The sequence below is a fragment of the Tribolium castaneum genome, chromosome 8, assembly GCF_031307605.1.
Source record: "Tribolium castaneum strain GA2 chromosome 8, icTriCast1.1, whole genome shotgun sequence".
NCBI lineage: Eukaryota > Metazoa > Arthropoda > Insecta > Coleoptera > Tenebrionidae > Tribolium > Tribolium castaneum.
Window position 1 is genome coordinate 7,712,437 of NC_087401.1, and position 22,869 is coordinate 7,735,305.

At 33.9% G+C, this 22,869-nt stretch overlaps 1 protein-coding gene across 1 annotated transcript; it reads right to left on the reverse strand.

The window, feature by feature from the left end:
- Positions 1 to 414: 414 nt before the first annotated feature.
- LOC661331 (cholesterol transporter ABCA5) lies at positions 415 to 21,233 on the reverse strand. Its single transcript, XM_008196834.3, has 16 exons — positions 20,761 to 21,233; positions 15,884 to 16,057; positions 15,444 to 15,836; positions 10,459 to 10,872; positions 10,269 to 10,412; positions 9,995 to 10,222; positions 9,817 to 9,951; positions 9,481 to 9,771; positions 9,285 to 9,434; positions 9,103 to 9,238; positions 8,769 to 9,053; positions 7,773 to 8,713; positions 4,664 to 5,272; positions 4,120 to 4,612; positions 1,032 to 1,604; positions 415 to 976 (listed from the first exon to the last, which is right to left on the reverse strand). The coding sequence occupies exons 1-16, from the start codon at positions 20,857 to 20,859 to the stop codon at positions 876 to 878; spliced, it is 5,166 nt and encodes a 1,721-aa protein (XP_008195056.1). The 5' UTR covers positions 20,860 to 21,233; the 3' UTR covers positions 415 to 875.
- Between the last annotated feature and the right edge of the window lie 1,636 nt (positions 21,234 to 22,869).

Consider the following 22,869-nt stretch of genomic DNA (forward strand, 5'->3'; position numbering starts at 1 on the left):
TTGCCCCATATTTAGAATGATGTGCATGAATGGTGTTTTTTTTTCGATCTGTGCAGTATTTTGCGTTTGGCACCCAAGTCTCAGATCAGCAGACCAAAAAAGAACGGATTCAATACTTAAAATTCAATACTTAAATTACATCAGTTGAATTGCATCAGTAATTTATAACAGCTAATTTTGAAAGGAAATGCGACGTTGGCGTTTACATAGTTTTGCAACAGTTAATAGATTTGTCGGATTCTGCCAGTGTTGTTTTTAGAAATGCACCGTTCTATCACTTAATTTTCTGTTGATGACCAGTTCTAGACGTGACTTTTTCCAAATCTGTAGAGATATTTTTTGTACGATATAAATTAAAATAAGTGCGTCGGTTCTTGTCACTTGGATCGCATAGGGGAGGGTGGGAAAAAGCGATTTCGCAATAAAATTTTATTCCAATTTAATTGATACATTTGCATTATTGCGGAGAAAGTAAAAATTGTCGTCCAAATGGGCAAACAGATCGTAACCGTTGCCATAATAACTGAACACTTTATTTAAAAATTTTCACTAATGAAACAAACTGCAAGCGACAAGTCTGTGCAAGCGACTATTTACATAACATACGATAGGCACTATTATCATCAAGTTAAAAAAAATGGAAAAAAAGTTTAGGCCAACAAGACAACCGAATTAAATTCAATTTTCATACAACAGTCATGCATACACAAACTATACATTCTGTTTAATTACGTTATAAGTTTAAAACTGTACAATTTCAACTTAAGTCAACACATTTAAACTACTCAACATTTTAGTGAGTTAAAAAATAATCAATTTTGATTCTTTCAAATGAGATATTTCAACTTATCTAAATCACATGATACAATACGGCTTTATTCACCGTTGACTTCATCGTATTGCGCGAATTTCAAAAACACTTGCTCCAACGTCGTTTGGCTGAAGCTGTACTCCTCAATGTCCAGCTCCGTTTTAACTAAAACAAAACAAAAAAATTAATCGGACCTAGGGGAGCGTATCGCCTGTCCCACCTTTCTCAAGTTGCATGAAACAGTTAGCTAAAGAAGGAACACTTTGTTGTGGAACACTGAAGACGAGTCTGTCCGCAAAACTCTCCTGCAGTGTCGCATCATGAAACAATCCGGTTACAAACTCCCGGAGTTCATTGGGGCGGTCACAAGAAGTCGAAGTTGGCGTTCTATCCCCACCCCTCAACTTCATTTCAAGCGTATAGCCCGCCCCATAAAGGTTCTTCAAGTGTTGAGTGGATCCCAAACACCTCAATTCCCCCTTAACCATAATTCCAACTCTTGAACATAGAGCATCGGCTTCTTCCATGGAGTGCGTGGTCAAGATGGCGCCTCGTGAACCCTGGAAACTGGCCAAGATGGTGTCCCACAAAAAGCGTTTGCTCCGTGGGTCCATTCCAGTGCTCGGCTCGTCCAAAAGCACAACTTTCGGATTCCCCACCATTGCCATGGCGAAGGAGAGCTTGCGGCGGGTGCCCCCAGAACATTGCTGCGCCTGCTTATCGGCATGTTCGTGGATTTGGAGCCCAGTGAGGTACAAATCGACGATTTGCGGAATATCGCCCGAGGGAACGCCTTGAAAATAGTAGTGTATGTTACTAGGGCTGTAAATGATAGGTACTTATGTGGCGAAGCCAAAAACCTCTAAACTGTAACATTGACCAAGGATTGCGTCCTGGTTTTAACAGTATATATTAAAAAACAAGTTTCATAATTTAATTTCAAAAACGAGTGGCGTTAGCCGCGAGTTTTCCGAAAAAATGTCTGCTTCAAGGTCTTATGAAACAAGTTTTTATACTATTTTTTTGTAATTTATCGTTTTTAAACAAAAATTGTTATTTTAGTCGATTTAGGGATTTTTGTGACGGTTGGCAAAAATTGCACTTTTGAAAGTGAAAAATTTATTTAAAATTTTTGTTTTATTCAAATTTTCTTATTTTTGAACGTAAATTTGAAAGACTCCATAAAAATTACTTTGTTTGTCATTGTTACAATTAAAAAAAAACAAAAATAAAAACTGTTGTTTATAACTTGATTTAGTGTGACGTTTTTACACTTAAAACGAAACAAAAATAAAATAATACCTCCCATACTGGTTACTACAGCTTAACAGCACCGTAGCCCTTTTTGAACGGTTTTTTGCAGCGCTGCATTTAAGGTTGGGAATAATTCCTGATGTTCTTTTGTGGAACATTTATCCATAGAACTCTTCTTTTGAGTGTATTATAGACGTTTTCAATGAGTATCAAGTCAGAAGATTGCCAAAAAATACATTCAACACAAAATATTACAGAGATTTTCTCGCTTTAAATGATTTATCAATTTTATCATACCTTTAAGTACATGTTTATAGTTATTTACGAACCACGTGCGAGAAGACATTTTTTGTGTATGAGCGTATTATTTGAACAAAATGTCATTTTGTCGGTAGTGAGTTCAAAAATTAATTTTAGAAACCAAAACAGTCAATAAACATTAAAAAACGAAAAAATAATCCGAATTCCATCAGTTCTTATAGTTTCTCAGCGTTAAAGTTCCTTTATCAGTTTTTGAACTTTGTATTTTTGAATTCTACAGACTGATACAGAAATACTGAGTCTGTTGGCAACAGATTTGAAAGTATTTGTAATTTGCAAAATTGCAACCGAATTCGATTTTTCTTAACAACGTTGGTTGACGTTGGTACAACCCCACAAGAATGTTAAATTGTTGTTAACTGGAAGCGTACTCCATTGGTATCCTTAAAAATTTAAGTTCAGTGTTGCCAACAGACCCAATATTTCTGGATCAGTCTGTATATTAAATTACTTTTTAATTTTAAACAAATTTTGTACCTTATAAAATTTTTGTATCAGCCTTGATTTTGTAATAAAACATAGAAGTGTCAAAATTGCAGTGTACCCCAAATGATAAATTTGATTTTAAAAAATTATTTGTTTTAACTATTATATTTGTAATTATTAATTTTTCCAAATCGACAGTGTAAGTTTTAATTAGTTGTGTGAAAATGTTACTTTTCTAGGATTCTTAGTTTTTGTGTAAAAAATTTAAAAAAGTGTTTTTCGTAAAAAAAGTCATATTGTTTCAAAAATTAAGCAGAATTTATTCGCACCTAAGGCGGAATCTCGTTCGATTAGAAAGACCAGCCCTAAAACCTGTTTGCTAGTATTTTATGTGTTCCTGAAGTGGGTAATTTACTTGTTTATCTAGTGCCCAAAAAATTGCAACACAATTGAAGTGTTTGTCACTGGATATCAGCACTTTCAACTGTAAAAAGAGCAATCATATGGCCGATTAAAGCTGAGTAAAAAATTCTTGTTTGATTATTTTGTAAATGTCGGCTAAACCATTACGAATTTCGCTGTTTTCTAAGAAAATTTCGAATTTTCTATTACACTTGAGTTCAAAAATCGTGGATAAATTGTGGTTCGATTTGTTTTTGGTAAAGATTGATTCTCGCAATTAGTTTGAGATCAAACTCAAAATTTCGCAAGATTTCCTCATAAAATTCAAAAATGTACCAAATTTGCTAAAAAATCTTTATTTTTTTTTAGTTATTACCTTGAACATTTGAAACATGAGTTATATTTTTAAAGTAGACAATTTAATAATCTTTGAGAAGCAAATTTAACTTTTTAAAATATTGATGCAGAGGTACTTAATTTTAGCACTAGTATGTATTTCCATACAGTGAGTTAATTTTCTAGGTTGAGATGAATTCTTACAGAAAAACAATTTATAGCTTTTTGATGCAATAATGTGTACATAGTAAATTTAAGTTTTTGACAAAACATAGTTCGCGTGATTTGTTTGTTTTTGTAATGGATTTATTGCAATAGAAATTTTGTTTTTATTTCTCCTCTAATAGGAACTCTTAAATTACCAGAATTTAACACCTAATTTCCTGTTTTTGTACAACTTTTTCTGACACCTAAAAATCCGGTCTCTATTTATTACATAGTTGCTGAACTAACTAATCGTCAAATAGTTTTCTCGGTCTTTTTTAGCACGATTTATTTTGCATTCGTAAGATCTTATTGGCAATAAAAAATAATATCTCAACCCTGGTTTATATGATTTTGTCACTTACCTCGAATCGCCGCATAGCACTCTAGATGCTCTCGCACTGTGATATTCTTCCACAAGGCGTCATGTTGTGGACAATAACCCAACAACTGAAACGCGTTGTTCATATTCGAGGTGATATTTTCGCCCCCGATTTGTACGCGCCCCCTTGTTGGGGCCTCTTCCGCTGTGATTATTTTCATGGTGGTGGTTTTCCCAGCACCATTGTGTCCCAAAAGACCGAAAACTTCACCAGCGTCCACAGCCAACGAAAGACTTCGAATTGCGATTTTGGTTGTGTCGGGTTCATCGTCATGCTTGCAACAACACTCGCACTTGATTTCGCTTTTCGTGTACTCCTTGTGGAGGTTTTGGACCATGACAACGGGTGGGTTCACCACATGACAGTCCATCAGGTTTTTCACTTTTTGACGTTCCGCCTTCACGTCTTGGTCTTCGTTCTCGCCGATGTCGCTGAGTTCGTTGATGTCTTCGGTGTTTTCGTCGGTGTTACGTTTCTGCAATTGGCACAGTTACCATCAGGGTTGTACGATTTGAACCAAACTTACGAAAAACTTGAAGGCATCACTGATACGTCCGCCACTTTTCTTAATATCAATTATCATCAACACGAAGAACCAGAAAGGAATATTTACGATGATCCCCACCAGCATTACAATAATCTCACTGGTCATGTAGTCCGTCAACGTTAAAGTGTTGCAAGTCGAGTTGAGTTTACACATTATGTAGACCCTCTGTATGTAGTAGATAATGGCATACGGTATGTACATGGCGTTGAGTAGCGAAAATAAAATATGTAACACAAAGGCCGCCTTTCCCCCAATATTCAACATATCCAAAGCTGTGACGAGGAAAAAAGGGATACAGCCGACGAAAGTCGCAATGTTTGGCAAAATTGACTGAGCCGAATCCGTCTTATCGAAGATATAACTGACACAAGTACTGAAAAGGATGGACGAAGGGCAATATAAGAGAGTTAGGGTTCCGAGAGTGACCAAGGCAGGCCAGCCTTTGAACGCCGGAATGTTAAACAGAAGGATAATTAGGACAAGGGCGGCACAAATCAGGATCATGAGGCCACCAAGGACCACAAAATACGTCACGAAGTACATACAGAAGGAGAGTCCGTTGACGCGCAGCTGGTTTTTCGCCTTGATCTGGAAAAACAACACGCTTTTAACGGCAATCCAATAAAATTCAAAGTCAATGCCACAAGTTTACAGATTTACATAAATCCTGATAATTCATATAAAAATGAAAATTACAAGATAGAAAAAACAGAAAACTTATCAAAAAAAGCTAAAAAACTGATTTTGAATTTGATTCATTCAGTTCATTGATTTATTAGTTTTTTTAATGATAAAATACCTCATTATGAATTTGACATTCATTAATTTTAGGACAATCTAAGGTTCTGTAGGACAATCAGATTCATTGTGTACATAATCTGCATGTTCATTTTACAAATTCAGGGTGTTTTACATCACTTTACGAGGCTTACGCCTATTGTCGGCACCCGAATATACAAAAGTCACCAAACACTAGATACAAAAAAAATCGCATTTAATTATTTAATTTTTGGAAACTAATCACCGTTTCGTTAATAGTGATAAATTGCTATTTTTTAGAACAGTTATCATGTGCTTTATTAATACACGAAATGAATATGATTCTAATGTTTCTATCTTAGTCACTACTATCCAAAAACATTGTAATTTTTTGAAGAGGTGAACAAACTAGAGAAGACTATCTAATTTTACAAAATTTGTGATCGAGTTCGTATAGAAATACTCGGATGTATGGCATTTTACAGACGCAGGCCTTGTAAAATTATGTGAAATACCCAGTACAAGGTCGCTAAAATGTATGGATACAGTTAAATATTAAAAAAAACTTCATAAAAACTAATTGAAATTTTATATATGCTTAAGAGTATATAAATTCTATCGTTTCAGGTGTTTATCCTCTCTTTGTTCTTAGGATGCAAGGCTAACTTGATTTTTTAAATGGCAAGATGGGTCAAATTTAATATTTTTAAGAAGTGTATTTCTTTCTGTGTTCTGTGTTCTGTGGTGTAACACATGCATAACCTAATTTTAATCGCAACTTAAAAAAACATTGGAACTAATACAATTTTGTTAACCTTGTAAATGTTGTTTTTATCAATCGTTAGCCCCTTGCCGCTTAAACATTGTTCAAAAAATAAGTAAAGGATAATAATAATTATTAAATTAACTCTTTTAAATGAAAAAAAAATAATAAAAATGTTTTTAAACACGAAATACATGATTTGATGTGCTACAAAAGATTCAAAATGATTTCCACTGATCTCTTGGCTTTCTCTTGCCATGACCAACCAACATGAGAATTTTTTTCGTTCAGTTACACTTAAATCTACCATTGTTAAACCGATTATTGCACATAAGTTTAATTTTTGACTAATACACAAGTGACAGATCGCTAACAAAGTCTTGAATTTTTATTTTTTTTATTAACTGTTTCAAAACTATAAAAACGACAACGTCGCATTTTCTCTCAAAATTATCTGTTATAAATTATTCACGCACTTTAAGAAAATAATAGGTAAAGTAATTTTTTTAGTTTCAGTGAGAGATTAATAACTATTTTACATTTTTATCAATCTTATTTAAGAAAATAACTTAGTAAAATGCGACGTTGGCGTTTTTATAGTTCTGAAACAGCTAGTACATTTTAATAAAAATAAAGGTGGGTGTTATGTTACGTCAATGAATTCAGAATGAAATGCTCTTTTAAAAACCATTAAATTTGACCCTTCGTGTCGTTTAAAACAATCAAATTAGCCTTGTATTTTCAAAAGAAAATCGAAAATTTTTAGCGACCCTGTATATGTTGTTTTCATAAATTCCTCGTCTGCTATACATTTTTACAATTTATTGTATAATATTCCAATTCCACTTTTATTTTACTTGCTTTGTTGTCTGCCTGTTGTCTGCCATATTTTCCAAATAATAAATAATTTGTAATTGCAAAATTATTGTAACACAGAACCTGTAACTGTAATAATCACTTAAAAATGCTTAAAAAAAGTTATAATAATTGTAATTGATAAGATTATGACTAGTTGTGATTGTTATAATTTTATTAAATAAATACGTGAAGTGGTAACTTCTCTAAAAAATTTCAGCCAGTGAAAACTATGATGAAATGCTATCCGAACAATTCGTTTGTAATTAACCGCAATAGGAGTTGCTTTTGTTTCAATAGACATTTATTTTTACTAGATTTCAAAAATTGGCATATTTTCTCAAGGGTGCAGGCAGTCAATACATTGCTCTCGAATAAAATTTCAAAAGCTTATAAGAGACAACTTTTAAATTTTTTGTCAAAAATTAATTTATAGTATATTAAAGTACAATGTGTTTTTAAAAGATTCTTATCTAGTCGTCTGTGAATTTACCATGTAAAATAACAAATGCCGCTTAATAGAATTAATGACAGGCATTTAGACACCGAGTATTACCATGCTCCATTTATTAAGTCTCCAATTCAGAAAATATATACTTTCGGTTCACTTTCATAAAAACCGTTGTGGTGGAATTGACTAACCGGTTACCATGACAACTCATATAAAAGTTAATGCCAAGAGTATCCAATTTAAAGTTAAATTATCCTCACCTCACGATCGTAGACCATATCGATGGCCAAACTGACTGGCACCAGGACAAAAATCATCCCAATGAAGGTAGACGCTGAAAAAATCCCAATATCGAACTCTTCAGGTTGTGCCGTTTGTTGAAACGGTAACGTCAACACTTCAATAGGTTCCCACTGTCCTCTAATCACCCGCTCTGGACTCATAAGTCTATACAACCCATTACTGATCAAATTCAAAATAATGGGCAAACTGTGTTGGGCCGTATCGTTGTAAATCACAGTAATACTCAAATCATTTGTGAAAACGTTCACATTTAACGCAGCCATGTGCGGAGCAACGTCCAGAAGGAGCGAGAAATTGCCATCGTATGGATCAATCCTCTGGACCCCTACTTCCAATAACTGGTCGTAGAAGTCGTCCAAAACCACTCCTGAGGCGTTATGTATCGCAAAAGTCGTTTTATCGGCGTATGTCGAGCCGTTGAGGGCCAATGGTGTGAGTTTAACTTCAATGGTTTGCATGCTGTTGAAGTAGAGAACGAGAGCAGCGAGTCCTAGTGGCAGGAGCACCATGAAATAGAGTTTCTGGATGTCTCGGATCATGCGAAGGATGCGCAAACGCAGGAGGGAAATCAAGGTTTGGAAAACGTTGGGGTGGCATTCGATTTTTTCAAGCCCAATTCCGGTGATTGGCGATTTGGTTTCACTGATGATTTCCAAGCCGCCGATCTGTGCCGTGTCTCCGCCACCTTTACCATCCTGATTTGTCGCATTGTTCCCTTCGTTTTGTAATGATTGGTAACTTGTACTTTTGCTCTGGAGGCTCAAACTGCGACTCAGCGCCCGATTCCTCACCATCTTCTTGCTCAAGTTATCCATCGTTCCCTCAGTTTCTTCGTCACGCTCCAAGTGCAGGAACACCTCCTCGAGCGTCGTCATCGACACGCCATAGCTCGAAATCCCTAAAACCTCGTCAATGCCGAGCGGGAACTTTGCAATCATTCACCTCTCCCTTACCCAGTTTACTCGACTTGTTGTTAATTTCTTGTTCAATTGCCGAAAATAACGATGCGAAATTATCAACAGCATTATGTGGCAAAATGAAACTCAGTTCGCGACCATGACGACGTGCTTTTTCGGCTTTGGGGACATGTGAAGTGACCAATCGGGTGATGGCATGTTCCCGACAAATCCCGTCAAGGACCAAGGTCAGGTGATAACCGATCCCGAACTTGTTTTTAAGGAAGAGAGAGCTGCCACAGCACCGGATGTTGCCTTTGGACACCACAGCTTTCCTATCGGCTGTACCGCACAATTAATCAAAACTAGACTTTACGCCAAATGGACTTACCCAAAATATCGGCTTCGTCCATAAAATGGGTAGTAAGGAGGATCACTTTGCCATGGCGACGGTTCTGGAGCACTGACCACATATGGCGGCGCGAGTACGGGTCCACTCCGGCCGTGGGCTCGTCCAAAATTATAATCTGGAAGTCCAATTAAGTTCCCGAAGTCCAAAAAATTTGGGCTTACCTTTGGGTCCCCGATCACTGCAATGCCAATCGAGAGTTTGCGTTTTTGGCCGCCACTTAAATGTTTGGCTGACGCGTTGGCTTTGTCCGTCAGGTCAATATCACGCAACGTTTTCATCACTTCAAACTCGCGCAGATTCGGTGGAATACCCTAGAGTCACAGTTTCAGTACAAGTGGTAAGTCCTAATGGACTTACTTTAACCGCGGCGAAAAACTCCAAATGCTCTTTTGGGGTTAAGTTATCGAACAGTATATCATGTTGGGGGCAAACCCCTGTCATTCTCCTGATCTCGTCCATGTCGTTAGGGTCTCTAACATCGTACCCGAAAATGTAAGCCGTTCCCGAAGTCGGTGCTGTCAGACCTGTCAATATGTTAAAAAGTGTGGTTTTGCCGGCACCATTGTGCCCCAAAATGGCCGTGATTTGGCCTTCGTAGATCGTCAAGTTGATTCCGTTGATTGCCTTAATTTCGGGCTTCCGGCAATGCTGCAAAAACGCGGTAACAAGTGACTATGGTCCGGTTGGACTTACATGGAACGTTTTGAACATATCCACTATTCGGATGGCTTCGCGACCTTTCATTTCTCTCGAAACCGGCTCTACGTCGTTATGGCCATCCTCGGCGGTGGTTAAGGACCCAGCTGACCCACCATTGGCCAGTGGTATCTAAAAATAGGGTTACAACCAATTCGGCCCAATTCCGACTTACCCTTTGAACCGGTTTCTTATTAAACCAGAAGAAGGGTTTGAAGCAGAAGAAGGGCGAACGTCTTATACCATGTTCGCTGGGTATCACACAGTCGAGGTAGTAGGCCAGGAGTCCATAAAGGACAATGTCCAAAGCCATCATGATTAAACTACCACCGAATGGCATGCCAGGTCCTGACCAGAGATTGTCAAAATTGACTCCTTCACCCTTCAATTCCATGACTAAAGCCTAAACCTGGATGAAAAAGTTTGTGCGAAAAAAAATATAGCGTTACCTTATCCATAGCCAACGCGAATCCGGACGAACTTATCAACGAAACGACCCAAAACGCGACTGAACTCGAACTGTCGATAAAAACTTGGATGAAGTAAAACAAACTCATGATATTCACAGCAAAGTTTCCGAGGATGCCGGCAGTCTGTGGAAATGAGTAAAACAAGTGGTTCTGCATAATTAGGACTTACCCTCGATTTATCGAAGAATGGCGTGATCATGAATCCGAACATGATGATTGAAAGTGTGTATAAAAGGACTAGAAGGAAGATAAGGAGGAAATTGGTGTTTTGGAACACTTGGAGGGTGAAGAGGAGGACGCAACAGACGATGGATAAGAAGAGGACGAAAATGCCGTAAATAATGAACCAGGAGAGCCAAAAGACGGAGTCTTTCAAACCCATGATTTTCATCCCTTCTTTGATCTTGTTTTCTTTCTCGCCCACAATGAGGATGAGTAAATAGGTGATGAACTGAGATAAGGCCATCACCATGTATAAGGGGATCACTAGCCGGAAAGCGACCATCCAACCACCGGTGTGGGCGTGCTTTGGGAACATCTCCAGACTGATTTTGGGCACGTGGAAGTCCCGGTCCGTATCGATCTTACAAATAAATATATTGCAAATATTTCCCAAAAAATTCTAAACTTGGTTATGCATTTAGAATAGAATAATAATGATAACACTAGTTTACAACATTTTTTACCAATAGATGAAAGCAATCAACATCGGTAGAATAATTAACCGTAAGTCTAAGTTTTTGCAAAGGTCATTACAAAATTTCGGACAAATGGAAGCCAAGAAAGTAACTATATTTTGATTTTCTGAAAGATTTGTGGAAAATGTTGGAAAATATCTGTCAGGTTTTTGGTGATTGAGAGGGTTCTTCCTTTCGAAGGATTGTCTGCCTTATTTTTCATCGCAGGAAATTTTGATTCAGATCTACCGACATAAAATGAACCATCTTTTAAATTTCCGTTAAAACATAAGAGGTAAAATTAGTTGCTAATGCCTTTAACACAAATTAAGGAGCTTAGTTAAAATATATGTTATGAGGTTTCTAATAGAATGGGAATGGAGCCATATGCATAACTAGCAGTTGCCCACGGTTTCGCTCTCATGTCTACAACCATTTTGAAACATAGAAAAACAAAGCAAAACTTAGTACATATAACAAAAAGTAGAAACACATAATTTTATTGTAAGCTTTAAAACCGTGATTCAATGCAAACCAGAGTAAACTTTGTTTTTTTTTTTAATTGCAAACAAACTCATTCCCTGTTTAACCTTCTTGTGTAATTTTCTAAACGCCTGAAACACATTTTCTTTATTTTTAGCCGTAAGTCCAAATGCCAATTCTCGTGGATATAACTTCAAAAATGAAGAAGTTTTGTGTTTAACTCTCTTGGGGTGGAATGTGGAATTTCTAAAATTCCTGAAATATAAGCCTCTTCCTTTTTTTAGATATCAATTGATATGTATAATAATTTCAACAATAAAGAATTTCTTTCTCTGTTTAACCCCCATGGAGTGGAGTTTTCAACAAACCTGAAACACGCGTTTTTTATTTTTAGACAAACGCCCAAATACCAATTTTCTTGGTTATAACTTCGAAAATGCAGATTTTTACATTCAACCTTCTTGAGGGTGGAAATTCCAAATGTTCTTAAACACACGTTTTTCATCTTTAACCGAAAGCTCATATACCAATTGCATGGATACAAGTTAAAAATTACTGATTTTTATACAAATTCGAACCCCTGTTCAACCCCCTTGTAGTTAGTATTTCCAAATAAAACACTTGTTTCTTCACTTTTCTCTGAAAGCCCAAATTCCAAGTTTAATTAATGTAAATTCAAAAATTAACGAATTGTATACAAATTTTATTACGCCGTTAGGGGTTGATTAGGGGTTGATTTTGCAAAAATCTTGAAACACGGTTTTTTCATTTTTAACCAAAAGCCCAAATACTACTAATTTTCAAGGATGTAAGTTCAATGTAACTTTTAAAATGATTGATTTTCTAAACTCTAAATTCAACTCTCCATTTAACCCCTTTAAGAGTTGATTTTCCAAAAATCCTGAAACAAGTCTTTCTTCATCAAAGCCCAAATATTAATTTTCAAGAATACAACTTTAAAAGTGACGGCTTTTTATTCAAATTTTAACACCTCATTTAACCCCCTTCGGGAATGATTTTCCAAAAATCCTTTCTTAATACACGCCTACGTTATAAAAGCTATCTACTGTGAAAATTTCAGGTTTCTGTACTTAGCCGTTTAGGCTGTGCGTTATAAGTCATTCAGGAGAAGTATTTTATTTGAATTGTCCAAAACCGGCCATTTACATCCAGCATATTTTTTCAAGCGAAATTAACATCGTTTAATACTTATGCCGTAGAAAAAATAATTTTTAAATTACACAGAAATAAAACTAGAATTCTACTAGAGTAAAATTCGACAACCTAAACTTTGATTACAATGATTTGAATTTAAAGCCTCTGCAATTTTTTTAAGTTTGCAGTTGGTCTGTTTTCGAACAGACTTTGGATGAAACTGATTTTGGTGCAAACTAGATTGGAAATAGGCGGTTGTGGAACAAAAAGTCTTTTTGTTGACCGTTTATAGCTGGTGAAATAAATAAAAAAAACTGAAACTACATATTCCATGAAAAAAATGTGGCTAAAATTTCACTTCACTTTTAAGGCTTTTAAGGCTTCGATCTCGTGGTAGAACACAAGCTATATCGCTGGCTTGCAAAAATAAACTCCAAAAACTTGGGCTAAATTTATTATACAGAGATAGTCATAGTTGACTTTGCAACGCATCTAGGAAGATGGTCGCTTTTGGAACGAATCGAAGGTTCTGAATCTAAATATCATGCGTTTTAGCTATGTTCTAGCCAGTGTTGGTCCAAACCTCTTACACACAATATGTAAAAGTGTGTAACCAATGTTTGTGTGAAATAAAAACCATTTCGTAAAATTGTGGAGATGGCCGGTTTTGGAACTAGACAACTCATATACAGGTTGTAAAGGAAATAAGTACATTAATTTTAACTGGTAATAGAATTCGTCAAAATCAACAATTTTTCCTAATAACTTTTTTTTTCAGAACGTTTTAGTTTTTGAGTTAAAATTATTTTAAAATTTTAAAATTTTAAAAGTTACCTAGTCGACAAGATTACCGTATAAATCGGTTACCGTTGGTTGCGATTATTATTTATTATAACTTTTCTTTGTTGGAGCATTTCATAAAAGGTTCGTCAATTTGTAGGGGGAGAAAAATGCAATTTTGAAAAAATGGTACACAAAAAAAGTGTTTGTCTTTATGAGTTCTACCACTCGTTAAGATTAATGTACTTAATTCGCTTACATCCTGTATACAGGCTGTTCCGTCTAAACCCCACATTAGAAGTATTGAGAGTTCTAATAACGATACTCATCTGAAAATTTGTGTACTACGATAACCTTTTAGGTCCTGCTCAAAAAAAATATTTTCAAGATGACAGCACTTCCGGTTATACTGGATGTGGCTATCAACTTCCTTATTTTAAATGAAAAGCAATATTTTTTAATGCGTTTTTAAATTACTAGAGGTAGTTTTCATAAGGTTTCCCTATACCTAAATTTAGCCGTTTACGAAATATTTATGGTTTTTAAATGTTTTTTGGATTTGCACCTTCCAGTTCAAAAATATATTTATATTCCATTGGTCTTTTCAAATTTTTAAGAAAGAATAACGAGTAACAAACTCCAAACTCCATAACTCATAACTCATAACTGAATTTAATTCTGCATCGATCTGTATTACCATTCCCTATACTTATGTTTAATACTTTTCAAGTTAAATAACTTTTTGTTGGGATTGAGAAATTCTTAGCCATTCTCATACTTTGCCCTGGAAACGATTAAAAAAATTTGAAAAATTAGAGTTTTTTAAACCAGCATTCAATGAATTTATTTTGTTTTCACGGGATGGATAATACAATTTTGAAAAGAGTTTATCGTTTAAGTTTAATCAGAAATATTTTTATAACAAACTGCAAAAATTGCTGTCGCTAGTAAGAAATTTCTCACAATGACAAAAAAACGAACATAATTGGAAAATTATCACAGATAGGTGTAGGAAATACTAATACAGATCGATGCAGAACAAAATTCTCCTACATCTAGTAAAATAAAAATTAGGACATCCCATTTGAAAAAATTAAGTTATAGGTACTTGAAGTTGTCTAAACTTAATCTTAACATTTTTAGGTTTATTAACTTCATTTTCATTTAACTTTTAATTCTCCAAATATGATTTCGAAATGTCTAAAACTAAGGGAGTTACCGATTTTTTAAGTGACAGGTGCAAATCCCAAAATTTTCAAAAAATCCTAAATATCTTAAAAACGGTTAAACTTGGGTATAGAGAAAGCTAATCCCTTAAAATAACTCATCTAATCAAAAAACGCAGTGAAAACATAGCTTTCCATTTAAAATAAGAAAATTGATAGCGATATCCGGTATAACCGAAAATGCGGCCATCTTGAAAATATTTTTATTGAGCAGAATGCTGTTACTTCTCTTGAAGTTGTTCATATCTGACATCGTTTATTCAGTAAGGTTTAAATTTAAAAAAATTGTATTATTTGCCTGCAAATTACTAACGGAAAAATAACCATTGAAGCTGTCAGCATCAATATTTGTATCTTAAAATTTAGAAACCTGCTGTTTTCCTTTGATTATTGACCATTTGCCTTTACATGTATTATATGACTTGGAAATAAAACGGTCATTGGTATATTTTTTAGCATTATTCAGATTAGATCTGTGTTAAAAATTGCTTTCAAAATAATGTTGTTTTTGTACTTTTTGTACAAGTTATACATAAAAATCAAATTTGTTACTTTTTCCTTAAGCTCTTGAGTAAACCAATTTAATTTGTTACTGTTTTTTCCTTTAATTTGTTTTAATGTAAAACAAAGATTTATGGCGGTCATTAAAGTATCATTTGCTTTGATTCTCAATATTTGTGAAAAAATTATCAAGACAATGGTTTCTTTGTTTTCGCAGTGGCTTTCTAGAGAAAATTCAGATAAATTTATAGTTTTACAGCAAGATAGAATTTTGTTTGTTACATAAATACTTACTCCACCATAATGAACATATAAATATAAAATGTCATTACCTTTATCTTCGTATAGTCCAAGAGCGCCTGCAGGGCCACAAACCCGGAGTAATAATACCGATTAACCGGACAGCTGTTCCCGGTCTCAATCGGCAGAACATTGGCCCCTGACCAAAAATCGGACGATTCGCGACACGAAGCTGGCGAACTGTACAAGACCGTGGTCGAAGGAGTTTCAAACTCCGACGGATTCGACCTGATTTTATACTTCAAAGGTCCTGTTATCGGCCTCGGTTCTTCGAAAATCACAGCGATTGGTATACTGTCCGGTTGTGACCAATATGCAGTAAGTAGATCCTCTTCGGTTGGGAACTGTAGCCATTTGATTGGATGAAAACCTGACGTGTTGTGGTCGATGGTGTGCCACAAGTCGTTGACGCGTTTTAAAAAGTCCTAAAATTTGTGATAAAATTTTTTGTGGATGTGGTGAAACAACGTACTTGTGTTTCGTTAGTGTTGGGAACTACGGCGACGGTGTGTTCTTTCAGTTTTTGGAAATAGGAGAAGAGATGGACTTCACCTCGTGGCGTGTCTATTGCGGGGAAATTTGGGTTTGGAATCATTACTTTCATCACGATGAGGACGCCAAGCGAGTACAAAGGCAACAAGACCTCCTAAAAATGAAACAAAGCTTGATTTTTCAATCTAAACATCGTATTTCATGTTTGAATTATTTTTTACTTTTTATTCTTAAAAAATTCAAGTGGAGATATCTTAAAAGCAATTCGTTAGTTACAGAAATATCATTTTAAACAATCAACAGTACAAGATATCTGTAAAAAACGTTGAAAGATTTTGGGAAATGACTTTTCAGGTCCCAGATTCTTAGATTAAAATACAGGGTGAGTCAGTAGTGGGTTATTTCTGAATTTCTATAACATAATAGAATATATTAATATAATTAATTTATTAATAAATTAATATATTAATATAATATAATAATATAATAAAACCGATTCCAGCTGAACAAATCGGTAATCGTTTAAAAAAAAATAATCCACGATTACATTGTTCTGGGTAGTGTCTTGAAAATTTGCTAAACTTTTATTATGGATGATTACCATTTAAAAGATAAAAAATCAGTGTTGATTCAATTAATGTTTTTAAAAATCAAACAAAGTGTCCAAGTGGGTTGTACAATTAGTATTTTTGGTTGCATCTTAGGACATGTCAGAAGTCACTCACTATTAACTCACCCTGTAGAAAAAAAAGTATCTATTAGCTGTTTCAAAACTATAAAAACGCCAGCATCGCTTTTTATCGAATTATTTTTTTTCATAAGATTGATAAAAATTTTAATGGTTACATCTCTTATTGAAAGTAGATATAAATTACATTAGCTATTATTTGTTTTAAACTGCATGAATAATTAATAACAGTTTATTTTGAGAGAAAATGCGACGTTGACGTTTTTATAGTTTTGAAAGAGAAATATAGATCTTTGTTCGGAAATGCTTCGGAAAAAAAAATAAAGAAGACAGAAGTACAGTTTGAGGAAGAAAAAGGACTGGAAGACAAGAAGACTGAACTAAGAAAAAGAAGAAGAAGAGTGTAAGGAAGAATAAGGAATGGAGGACAAGAAGACTGAACTAAGAAAAAGCAGAAGAAGAAGAAGAAGAAGAAAGAGTAGGGATACGCAAACCAAGCACAAGAAAGTAAAAAGGCAGAAAGTAAAAGACAGAGGTTAAAAAATACCAATGGTAGATGACGTTGGAAACCTCTTTCCACTTGAGAATTGAAAATAGATAAGGAATAGAAAAAAAGCTTTTTGTGTATTAAGAGCGCAAAGTAGTACATTGTCGATTGAGAGAATGTTGATGCGACATTTTCTCGAAATCAACAATGTACATTTGCGCTCGCAAAACAAACAAGATTTTTTCTCAATCGCAAGTATCAAGACTATACTATAATATTCAACACAAAACCATGTAATAATTTATTAAAATCAGAAATTATTTATTTTCTGTTTACTTGTTGTTACTAGTTGTCATAGCTAGTTACAATAATCACTGGATATTTAATTTCAGTATAAAATGGGGGGGTAACGCCAACTTTGTGTTGCTAACTCGAAGCGCAAATATTTATTTTGGATGGCAATTGTAACATGAGATTGAAAATAAAGTGAATTAGAGCAGGCCATGCCTGCGGAATTTTAGCCACATGTCGAAAAATGACAGATTAGGATTTTTCGAAAACTGATTCCTTTGTGTTTATGATGTTTATATCACCCAACAAAAAGCCTATATTGTATAATGCTATTTTAACAAGTGACCAAAAAAATGGGGAATGGAAATATTCAATTAGTGAATGATGCCTAGCAGAACTTTGGAAGAAATTTCTCTAAGAATTTTTTAAACGGTTATTCGTTAACATAGAAACAGTGTCTCTGGACATATCTTTAATCTCTCCTACTGTCTTTTGCAACATGACGTTTTGAAAAGAAATTGGCTAAAGGTACACTTCTCTTTCAAGGCTTGCTTTAATTCATTATATTTTCGATCTTGTGGTAGAAAAACGTACTTGGCAGTATCTATCTGATTTCGAATAAAGAATAGAGCATAGAACAGAGAAGTTAGAAATAAATAAATAAATAAAAGATAACATAGAAAAGGAAGAACAGAAAACAGAGAGAAAGTAGTTGAAAATTAGAGCAAATCAGAAAAAAAATGTGAACATAGAAATCTATCGGTACTTTTACTTATTTTAACCTAAGGTACCACTCCAGTTTTATAATTTTAAATGATTTTTTTATTGAAGTAGTGTTTTGTTGATATTTATTTCATTTCATTCATTTCTTTTTTTTGTTTAGAATATATTTTTTTATCTAATTAGTGCCCTCTTTAATATTTAAAACTGGTAGGTATTATTGTATCTCTGCCATACATTATACAAGCTGTTTCCTCTAAACCCACATTAGAAGTATTGAAAGTTCTAATAAAGATCTTCATCCGAAAGTTTTGGTACTCAGTCATAACCCGTTAAGTTCTGCCCAATGAAAATATTTTCATGATGGCAGCATTTTCGGTTATACTGAAAGCCGATATTAACTTTATTATTTTAAATGGAAAGCTATGTTTTTCACTGTGTTTTTGGATTAGTTGAGTTATTTTATGGGAGTTTTTATCAGCTTTCCCTATACCTAAGTTTAATCATTTTTGAGATATTTAGGGTTTTTTAGAAAATTTTTGGATTTGCACCTGTCACTTAAAAAATCTGTAATTCCCTTAGTTTTAGAGATATCGAAATCATATGTAGAGAATTAAAAAAGAAGGCCTATATCTGTTCTTCAGTGTGTTCAAAAGTGAAACTCATAACTTAATTTTTTCAAATAAGATGTCCCAATTTTTATTTTACTAGATGGTGCAGAATTTTGTTCTGCATCGATCTGTATTAGTATTCCCTATACCTATCTGTGATAAGTTTCAAGTTATGTTGTTTTTATGTCATTGTAGAAAATTTCTTATACTAGCCACAGCTATTTTTGCATAGTTTGTCATAAAAATATTTCTGATTAAACTTAAACGATAAACTCTGTTCAAAATTGTGTTATCCATCCCCTTAAAACAAAATAAATTCATTGAATGATTAAAAAAGGTTAATTTCTCATGTTTTTTCATTCGCTTCCATGGCAAAGTATGAGATTAAAACTATCGCTAATGAATTTCTCAATCCCAACAAAAAGTTATTGTAACTTGAAAACTCTTAAACATAATTATAGAAAAATGTTAATACAGGTCGATGCAGAATTAAATTCTCCACCAATTAGTAAAATAAAACATTTGACATTTTATTTGAAAAAATTTAGTTATGGGTGTTTAAATTTTTAGTTTGTTATTCCTTTTTAGAAATTCGAAAACACCAAAGAAAAGATCTATACTTCCTCTTTCAAATGAACTTAAAAATATTTCCAAATTTTCATAAATGGCAGCGTTATCAACTTTTGAACTAGAAGGTGCAAATCCAAAAAAAAATTTAGAACCCTAAATATTTCGTAACCGGCTAAATTTAAGTATAAGAAAAGCTTATGAAACTACCTTAAAATAACTCTAGTAATTTAAAAACGCATTAAAAAATATTGCTTTCCATTTAAAATAAGGAAGTTGATAACGACTTCCGTTATAACCGGAAGTGCTGCCATCTTGAAAATATTTTCATTGAGCAAGACCTAAAAGATTATGGTTGTACATAAATTTTGAGATAATTATCATTATTAGAACTCCCAGTACTTCTAATGAGGGGTTTAGAAAAAACAGCCTGTAGATAATATAATAATATAGAAAAGCTAAATTAAATTATTATTAATTAGATGTCTTGTTTTTTTTATTTTCTTTAATTGGTCACTTTAATGTTAAAATAAAAATAATATTTTTTAAGAAATAGCCTGAGAATTTTATATTAAATGTGTGACGAAAACATATTTTAACAAATGTTTGTAATAGACGCAGATATAGAGATTAATTATAGAATTAAAAATCACAAGTAATTGTATTTAAATTATAAAAGTTTTAACAGATTATACTTTGCCACTTTTTTTCCAGTATTTAGACATAAAAAACTATTATGTGTACTACCATGTTGCTGAAAAATTCAAACAAATAAAAAATTAATTATAGGGTAAACTAATTCGAATTAAGTTTTCATTTACTTATCACGTAAAATTGGCAATTATAAAATTAAATATTCTGTGAACGAATGCAATATTATTTGCATGATATAGTTACAGATTTTTTTATATTTTGTTGATTTTAAAGTGAAAAATAAACATAATTTTAGAATTGCAGGACATAAGTAGAATATTAATTAAGTTATAGAAAAATAATGTCTGGTTCAAATTGCTAGTGACAACTTTGTGGTGGCCGCAATGCCATTTCCTATTTTTGTGGTTTCTTAGGAAGTTTTAGCTGATTTCGAAAATATATTTTTTTAATATTGTGACCTTGAAGGAAAAGTGTTGAATTTTGTAAAATCAATAAAATCGTGCCTCATTTTTATGAAATTATACAGTTTTCAATTTGATAATATGCTGATTTGATAAAAGAAAATGTTCCCTCTAAAATTACATTCCAATCAATACATTCGTTTACTTTTCCTGATAAAGGTGTCTAAATTTAACTATGACATAACGAGATGGATGCAACAGAAAGGCACTTAGAAAAAACTGAAGTACAGGTCAATTGTAAGTTCAAGGCTACAAAAAGGCCAAAAAATGAAACCACCGAGGAATTTTTGCAAAATGTGGTACATATTTTTAGAATTAATCCTGAAACCCCATCCTCGATCCCTAATCCAATTATATCGCCAATCGGCTGAAACCTACCGCAGTCGTTTTCCTCTTTTCCCTCTTCTTCAGCAGAATATTCCGCTTCAGCATGGCCTTCAGCTGAGCAAAGTAGATGGAGCCTCGCGTCTCCCCCATGTCTCAAACTCCTCGAGCGCTCACAAGTTTTTACGCATTTCTGGAAAAATCAAAACCATGATGCCATTTTTCGCCGAAATATCACTGCCCTATGTCAAAAGTTGCACATTGCGTTTACACCGCCACCACCGCCGCCATTTTCCCGTGGGGGCGGTCGATCGCCGCCGAACAAGACCACACACCGATATTGGATTTTATCGCAGCGGCGGACTGACACTGGGGCCGGTTTTCGCGGACATTTTGCACGGGTCCGAGACGATTTTGGCGATTTTTTTATGATATTATCAAGCGAAAACGGCACCAGAACGGGAGCTGTGGCCGCGATGCGATCGCGGCACTGAAGAGGGAGTTGAAGGGGTGGCGGCGGCGCGCATGGACGCCGACAGATGAATGGGGAGAAGGGTGTACAGGGTGGACGTAAATTAAATATTTTTTTCGGGATAGTAAAGGCAGGGTAACTGATCAACACGAACTCAAACATGACAATAGATTTTTTACTATTACTTTTACATTGTTCTCCCTAAAGAGTAGACCCCGGATTTTAAGAAATTGTCCTAACACACAATTTTTAAGGGCTTTTCGTAAAACTCAAAATATTTTTTTTTGTTAGCACCTTTTATTTTTCTTAAATTCCTAAATTGAATTGTTGTACCCTAAATGAGTTTTAAACATCCCACAGTTGTTGTGTTTAACCTTTCTAATTTAACATAAGATATTTTTTCAGTTTTTTGTTAGTATACCGGGTATATCAGAACTCACAGGACTCAACAAATAAAACATTTTTTTCATTGTAATTTCCCTATAGTACAGTGCGTTCAAAAAGTCTTTAGATCAACTCTTGCTGTGGAATGTAGATTGACAGATTTTTATTTTCTTTGATAGAGTACCGTTTTATTCTGTTAAAGTGTCAAATGCGCTACTTGCGTTTTTCTCCAACGCCAGTATTTTCGTATGTTATAATCGTAAGGAATCAACATACGTTCAAAATTTCACAGCAAGAGTTAATCTAAACACTTCTTTGAACGAACTATATTTCATATTATTCCTTTCTCCAATTTTTTAGTTTTTCGTGGTCTTACTGTCTTATCTTATTAATGCTTTTACTTTTGCAGTTTCATAGTATTTTAACTATAATTTTTTCAGTCACTTAAATCTACAGAATTTCAATCTTACTATTTTTTCGTATTTTGTATTGCAATTTTTAAGATAATAAATATAATTCTATATTTATTAATTTATTATACATGTAAAAAAATGCCAACTTTTACTTGCGTATATAATACAACGTTTTCTCCTATAGGTACACTGAGAAATTTTGTTAAATTTTTTTACTGATAAAATAAAAAAATCACCAAATGACCACTTTAAGATATAGTTATTAATAATACGAGTGCGAAAGTACAAGCTTAAAGTTTTAGAGCTGTCGTTATGCAACGAGCATATGCGAGTTGCATAGACCCCCGAGAACGTTAAGCGTTTTCGTATGAGTGTAATTCATAATTTTTTTGTTGGAACATTTTAATTGAAAACACGTTGCTATGGGAAGCGTGTTTTAAAGTAGTGAAAAAATGTTACCAACAAAAAAAAATCAAATAGTGTACCATAGTAACCACTTAGTAGAATAAAGCTGTACTACCTCTACTCGTATCTATGGAATGAGCAACAATTTTATTAACACCTATAAGAGAAATTATTTTTTTTTCAATATATTTGGTGTATTGGACTAACCACTCAAGAAAATATATAAATTTTTGGCAACGTTTCGATTTGTATTTATTTATTTGTTTATTTCTTTTTTTGTTTATTTAACCGAACACCACGCTACCCGTTTATAAAACATAATTGCAGGCCTGTAGAAGATTAAATGAAAAACCGAAATGTTCCCAGAAAATTGTAGATTTTTATGAGTGGTTAGTCCAAAACACTAAATAACTTTCCTATTTCCTAATATTGCAGCTGAAACAAAATGGACAAAAAAACACATTACAATTTAAAAAGCTTTTAAAGAGA